The sequence below is a fragment of the Syngnathus leptorhynchus genome, chromosome 1, assembly GCF_054491065.1.
Source record: "Syngnathus leptorhynchus isolate UIUO chromosome 1, UIUO_Slep, whole genome shotgun sequence".
NCBI lineage: Eukaryota > Metazoa > Chordata > Actinopteri > Syngnathiformes > Syngnathidae > Syngnathus > Syngnathus leptorhynchus.
In genome coordinates this window covers 10406952-10414260 of record NC_141195.1, presented here as the reverse complement: position 1 = coordinate 10414260, position 7309 = coordinate 10406952, and the positions used below count along the sequence as shown (strand labels likewise).

The window sequence follows — 7309 nt, the reverse complement described above, 5'->3', positions numbered from 1 at the left end:
TTGCATAATATGCCAGTATGGGGTGTTTTGCACATTACTTGAAAGATTCACTTTTTTTTATTTAAATGTCCACGCAAGATGTTATTGAAACATTCCTATTTTTTATTTAAATGTCCACGCAAGACGTTACACATTTTTCATTTGAATCCTTTCAAGTAACGTCTTGCGTGGTGTAAAACATCCCATATTTAAAAAAAAAAAAAAGAATCATTAATGTTGTTCATGATCAAAGTGAAGACTGACTATTTTGGCTGATTTTGTGGTCCACTTATTTTTACACTTGTGTCGCATTTAGAAAATGACAAACATGAGGTAACATAACTTCTTTACAAATTCAGAATGTCCACCAGCAATGTGAAAGAGCTTGTTTTCAAACTTAGCATCCACTAAAGATATTCTTGATAAAACACAATTTACTAAATTAGTTTTTTTTCTTTGAAGGCCTTCTGGAGTGCTCCAGAGAATCCTGGAATTTTGCAGGCATAAAGAATGATAATTTCCCTGTAAGCGGTGCTTAATTGCGCTATGCGTGGTTCTTTGTCACGTCCGTGGGTTGTGCATGTGACACTCAACTTAAAATAGAGGGGTGTACACCTCTGAGTGCGGGTGGTGTCGAGTTGGGGGAGATGGGCACTTTGGCTCAGCCTGCACACTTTTAGGGCTCAGCGGATTCCGGTTTCATGTGCGGCGATCCCATGCGGGAGCTTCATATTGCCGTGACCCACCACTTGGTCTGCGCACTCCCACCAGTACCGCAGTGGTCCAGCAGCTGACAGTCCTTCTTCATTTATTATCTTGGAGACGTGCACGAAACGAATCACCATGCCGAAAGTTCTGGTACCCGGTGAGTGGTGGGCAATGTGCTTTCACACAATTGAAATGGCAAAAGTGGAAGTATTGTTTAAGTGTTGAGGGGGGTGCGGGGTGGTCGACTAATTCACGCGTGAGCCCATGTAATCTTGTGAATGCATATGTCAGAGGTCACGCCTTTGCTGTGATGTAGGCTATGTCAGCAACAAGTCAGATAGCAAACTGCAGGTTCTAATTTTAGAAGGCTAGTTCATTGTGTCCAATATTGAGAGTAAACAATTATTCACATGATATGGCAAGAGTTTCTTCCACAATGATTTGTCTACGCTTAAGCTATTGAGTAATCTAATGTTTTGGAAAGGATTATAAATCAAAAGGTTTTGTAAAAAGACAAGTGAAATAAAGACCTCTTTTAGTCTAAAAGTTCAAATTTCAGCCAAACTACACTAAAGAAAATACGTGTAAGATTAAAACAACAAATTCCAATTCAGAGGGTTTACCGTCATCATGCTTGACATCACACGAGATATCGGCAATTCTCTTGAGGTTTCATATTTAAATTTCATGTGTCGTTCTTTCGTGATGCCACCACAGATTGCAACCAGTAATGAATGACAAAGAGTCAAAGTGTGATGTTAACCACAACTGTCTTTTTGTTGAATCTCATTTCATACAGAATGCCTTTATTTTTTTCAAAATATGGATATACATTGTGGGATTTTGGTGGACAGCAATCATTCTCAATCTTCAATCGATTTCAACTTGTATTTTGTGACGATGACACATGGTGTCGCCATCTTCTCTATTCCTGGCTCTTTATGTATAATCATCATCTTTTTTTTTCTAACTCCTGCTTTTTCTAACACTCTCTTTTTTTTACCCTGGGTGCCGCTACCATCTTGCCGGTCATGATCAGGTGAACATAGTAAGTATAGAGGGTGAGACATGGCCACATAGTGGAATGACTCTTTGGAGTAGACCTGTAGATGACTGCATGTAGGCCACCGCTTCATCAGTAGCAGGCATTGTGAGATTGGACTGAAGCCAATCATTATTCTTGTTATCTTTCTTCCATTTTTTTTCTGCCCACGTATTGCTGGAGTCTGATCAGCAACTGGTCAGAATTTTGCTTGACAGGATTGCTGTAGCTCTTTAGTCTTAGTGCTGCATGGCAGTATGTGGAACGGCCAGCATTTCCACACACTCAGCACCTTTACTATCATCGCTATCCCACAGAGACCGATGACAAGATGCGGGCCTTTGCCGAGCAGATCTTTGCATCTGAGACCAAAGGCGAGGACATCCGCGATGAGATCTCCGTCTTTGACGTGCCAGAGGACTGTCCCATCCTCCACCATGAAATGGCGCACCACTTGCATACTGACGATGATCTTGAGAAGCGGTGAGTATGTGCCGCTTTGGTTTTGTAGACGCTAAAATTGTTTGGTTGTATGAATGTAATGAAAGTGATTATTGATTGCCTCCATCCACAGCAAGAAGCGCTTTCGCTTCGGGGCAGTGCCAAGGGCTGTTGCTCAGACATCAGCAGTCCCTGAGGTGTCTGTGGGTAGCGACGTCCCCACCTACCTGGAAGTGCCGGACTTCCAAAGGGTGGCCATCATCGGGGACTACGCTTCTGGGGTATTGTTCTTTCTCCACGTTATTCACCTTGGTTGCCGCTAATATTCACTTAAATTGAACTCGTTGGATAAAAACAGAACCTCCATCAAGTAGTTGGATAAAAACAGAACCTCCATCAAGGTTTGACATTTGTAATAATTTAAGTGAACATTTACAATCAAAGATCTTAGTCGGTATCATAAAAGCAGGTATAAACTTTGTTTTTTTTTCTCAAGTCTAAAAGATCTTGGAGATCTAAGATCTAAAATCAATTCATACTTGTGCACACACTTTCTTAATGTGAGATACATGCAAATATGAATTTTCATGTTGAATTTACAGCGTATCAAATGATTCACCTGTATCAGATCCAATACCCATTGAGCAGAGCTACAATCATCCGTAGTTTGATAAAAGTGAATTTCTGACGGCGTAGATTGTTCATTTTCACCGCATTTGTGGATTGACACCACAATTTAACAGGAATGTCTTTAGAAAAAGAGAAAAAAACACTCATCAATCTGTATGAATGCAAATCAAAGTGATTTTGCTTTAGATTAAACACGTGTGTCCTTCATGATCCTTAACAAAGGAGAACGTTGATCTGTTTGTTTTATTCAGGTGACAATGGACGACTTTGAGATTTCCTGCAGCGGACTGTACCGTGCGTTGAGCATCAGAGAGAAATACATGAGGCTGGCCTACCAGCGCTTCCCACGGACGGCCTCACAGTGCCTCCGTGACATTGAGGGCCAGACCTTCAAGGTGGAGGACCAGGTGCAGCCCGGTGAGGACAATCTTTTGTCCTCGCTAATTCTCAACCTCTGCTGTATAAATCCATTTGATAGTCATCGAATAACAATGCCAGGGTGGCAAAATTAACAATATGCCAATTTCACACAGACATGCCCGATATACTTCTGTCTTGCGGTGAACATTTCCACACAATGTTTGTTTGTCTTTCAGTCTTCACGCCTCCGCCGAAGAAGGAGGAAGATCCGTTCGATGCCGCGAGCCTGCCAGAGAATCTGGGCTATGTTGCACGTATGAAGGATGGCGTCATCTACGTGTACGACGACGCCAAAGCTGCAGACAAACATCAACCCAGAGACCTGCCGTGTGCCAACTACACCACCTTTATTGACGATATGAACTTTCTCATTGCTCTCATCGCACAGGGTCCCACGTGAGTTTTCTGTTTGTGTGCATTTGAATAACAATTAATCACATTCAATTTCAAATCAAATGGGAGTCTGCACATAATTAAGATTCAAAGTTCAGATGTTCTAGTCGGATATTTTTTCATGTATGTAAAAGGTGCTCTATTTTCAGGAAGACCTACACTCATCGTCGTCTGAAGTTCCTCATGTCTAAGTTCAACGTGCATGAGATGTTGAATGAGATGGAGGAGCTGAAGGAACTAAAGAAGAACCCCCACAGGGATTTCTACAACTGCAGGAAGGTAAGAGAACTTCAATTTGCTTTCTTTTAGCGATGGTCAAGATTTGACACGCGGGCACCGTTTACCTCCTCAGGTGGACACTCATATCCACGCCGCTGCCTGTATGAACCAGAAACATCTCCTACGATTCATCAAGAAGTCGTACCGCGTGGATGCAGACCGCGTCGTGCACAACCTCAAAGGCAAAGAGGTCACCCTGAAGGAGCTCTTTGAGTCCCTTCACTTGCATCCGTACGACCTCACTGTGGACTCGCTGGACGTGCACGCTGTAAGTTATCGACTTCATACGCCACTGCAGGAAGAAAGTTTAAAGTAAAACTATTTAATTATATTTTATTATGTATTGTTGAAGTGTTTTTTTTTATTACGTATTTTTTATTATTTTTTATAGTGATCACCAAAGTGCATTACATAGGTGATATATGATAAACAGTTTTTATACACAATTTAAACACATGGACAAAATTGTGGATTCCTCTCTTTGGGCCCTGATGAAAAATCAACCTGATGATGATAGACTTTCTAACATTGGCAAAGTTCATATACTGTAACCACTTAGAATGTTATCCACGCATAATGATCATTTCATAATTACACACAAAAACAATTTCAATATTATTACTAAAATGTTGTAATTTACCCATTTTTTATGTTACAGGAAAAAGGTTGCCATGTCAGAAAAATTGAGTCGTAATGTAACAGTTTTCCAACTTTTCACAGAAACTAAAATTTACAATTTTTTCTTCGTCTTTAAAGGGCAGACAAACCTTTCAGCGATTTGACAAGTTCAATGCCAAGTACAATCCTGTAGGAGCCAGCGAGCTGCGTGACCTCTACCTGAAGACAGAGAACTACATCAATGGAGAATACTTTGCCACCATCATTAGGGTCAGTTGCTGTCCTAAACAATATTAGACAAATCATCTAATAACTGTAGTACGCTAATTATTCGTCACCAAGGCAGTGATGGCATAGCAAAAATCTCCACTCTAAGGTGAATATGAAAACTAAAGTAAAAGTACAATGTTGTATTATTGATGATGGAAGAGAATCGGTCAAAAACTGTACTGCATCTCAACAATTAAAATGGGCTTTTATGAGACAGTATCCACAAAATAATTGTTGATTGACACACCATTTGTTTGAGCAGGAAGTAGCCAGCGACCTTGAGGATGCCAAGTACCAATATGCCGAGCCTCGTCTGTCCATCTACGGCTGCACGGCCAATGAGTGGAACAAGCTGTCCAGCTGGTTTGTCAAGCATAGAGTCTACTCCCCTAACCTCAAGTGGATGATTCAAATTCCCAGGATTTAGTGAGTCGCCAGCGTCATGGCAGCACTTGATCATCCCGCTGAATAAATCCTCATTTCCATCTCAATGCTTCTTCGCCCCTCTTCTACTTCAGCGACATCTTCCGAGGCAGGGACTTTGTCCCGCACTTTGGTAAGATGTTGGAGAACATTTTCCTCCCCGTGTTCCAAGCCACCATTGACCCAAAGTCCAACCCCGAGCTCAGCATCTTCCTCAAGCATGTGAGCGAGAAAAATGTCCAAATTCGAGGCTATGTAGATACAGCTTCATTCACGCAATCAGAAACAACTTGACCGTTTGCTCCGTGTTGTGTAGGTGACAGGTTTCGACAGTGTGGATGACGAGTCCAAGCACAGTGGTCACATGTTCAGCACAAAGAGCCCCAAACCAGAGGAGTGGGACATTGCTAGGAACCCGTCTTACACCTACTACATCTATTACATGTATGCCAACATCGTTGTGCTCAACCAACTGCGGAGGTCGGTGACATCAAGCTGTAACTTCTATACATTTGTCCTCAGATCAATTTGCATTCAAGAATCTTTTGTTGTTGTTGTATATTTGTGTTTCAGACAACGGGGGATGAACACGTTCACGTTCAGGCCTCATTGCGGTGAAGCCGGCGCCATCACTCATCTGTTGGCCGCCTTCATGACGGCTGACAACATCTCACATGGCCTCAACCTGAAAAAGGTCAGTGGCGGGATCCAAGGGCAGCCTGGATCCAGGGCATGCTTCAATCACATCTTGCTCTTTTTATGTATTTCTATTCCACTCGAGGTGGACTACATTTTACAAAACTGTTACCAGCTAAATTTAATGTCATGTCAGGTCACATGACATGTGAAGCAGCATGACTTGGAAAAACAACTGTACTGCTGTCATTCTTTTGCTGCCACATTACTTTCATCCACCATGCAGAGTCCGGTGCTGCAGTACCTGTACTACCTGACCCAGATCCCTATCGCCATGTCTCCCCTGAGCAACAACAGTCTGTTCCTTGAGTACGCCAAGAACCCCTTGCTGGAGTTCCAAAAGAAAGGCCTGGTGGTCTCCCTCTCCACCGACGACCCCATGCAGTTCCATTACACCAAGGTCTTGGTCGTGGGCTAAATAATTAATTGGACAGGTAGCCCATTCTGTCGATTTGTCTTACCTGCAGGAGCCTCTGATGGAGGAGTATGCCATTGCAGCGCAGGTTTTCAAGTTGAGCACCTGCGATATGTGCGAGATCTCCAGGAACAGTGTGCTGCAGAGCGCACTGTCACATGAGGTAGAGTTGCCAAACCTTTGATAGGGGCGCTGCATTCGAACATTGGGGTCTTGACATTTATACGTAGTATTAGAGGGGGGAAAATCACAGCATACAATTCTCCAAAGATGAAGTCATGATTTTTGGTGGCAACTGATGGAGCTAGCCGCTCGTCCGTAATTAACATTCCCTCTGCTCTGTTGTCTGTGCTCAGGAGAAAAGTCACTTCTTGGGTCAAGACTACCTGAAAGAGGGACCGGAAGGGAACGACATCCGTAAGACCAATGTGGCCCAAATACGTATGGCGTACCGCTATGAGACCATCTGCTACGAGCTCAACCTCATCAAAGAGTGTATGAAGGCGGACTAAAACAAACTCTTCACTTAATCTGCAACACAGAACAATTGTGAATGCTGTAATGTACTGCAAGTTCATTATCATGGGCAAACGCATTAAAAGGAGTTTAAGTTGGAAAAAAAAGTCTATCTGTGATGTTTGCAGATGATCATGACTCCAGGATAAAATGGTGACATTATTTGCTTTACAATAGGATCTTGTCCAGTGTTGACGTAGTGACTCAGCACTTGCTTGGTTTTTACAACATCAACCAAATAGATTTCAATGAGACCAGTCACTAATGTTGATCTTTTGTAATTCTAAATCATTGCAGTCATTTGACCATATTTGGTGACAAATCGTGAGTTGAACCTACAGCATGTCATTGATTTGAAAGAGAATACAGTGGAGCCTCGGTTTTCGAACGTCCCGGTTCTCGGTATTCCAACAAATAATTCGAGATTTTTTTGCTTCGGATGTCGGACAAAATTCGGTTGTCGAACTTCGCGAGATGAG

At 42.5% G+C, this 7309-nt stretch overlaps 1 protein-coding gene across 1 annotated transcript; it reads left to right on the top strand.

Moving 5' to 3' along the window:
* The first annotated feature begins 779 nt into the window (after nucleotides 1–779).
* On the top strand, nucleotides 780–6913 carry ampd1 (adenosine monophosphate deaminase 1 (isoform M)). The gene is made up of 15 exons (XM_085920703.1): nucleotides 780–844; nucleotides 2047–2212; nucleotides 2304–2451; nucleotides 3052–3217; nucleotides 3397–3616; nucleotides 3763–3892; nucleotides 3966–4160; nucleotides 4649–4780; nucleotides 5043–5206; nucleotides 5299–5425; nucleotides 5520–5683; nucleotides 5777–5897; nucleotides 6126–6299; nucleotides 6367–6477; nucleotides 6671–6913. Exons 1-15 carry the CDS (start codon nucleotides 823–825, stop codon nucleotides 6824–6826), a joined length of 2196 nt encoding a protein of 731 aa, XP_085776829.1. The 5' UTR covers nucleotides 780–822; the 3' UTR covers nucleotides 6827–6913.
* Nucleotides 6914–7309: the final 396 nt, after the last annotated feature.

Bases quoted from the DNA above. Each gene is read 5' to 3' on its own strand.
- ampd1 (XM_085920703.1), top strand. From the start codon at position 823: ATGCCGAAAGTTCTGGTACCCG. The intron at 845-2,046 runs GTGAGTGGTGGG...GCTATCCCACAG, and splicing joins GCCGAAAGTTCTGGTACCCG to AGACCGATGACAAGATGCGG. The intron at 5,684-5,776 runs GTCGGTGACATC...TTTGTGTTTCAG, and splicing joins GTGCTCAACCAACTGCGGAG to ACAACGGGGGATGAACACGT.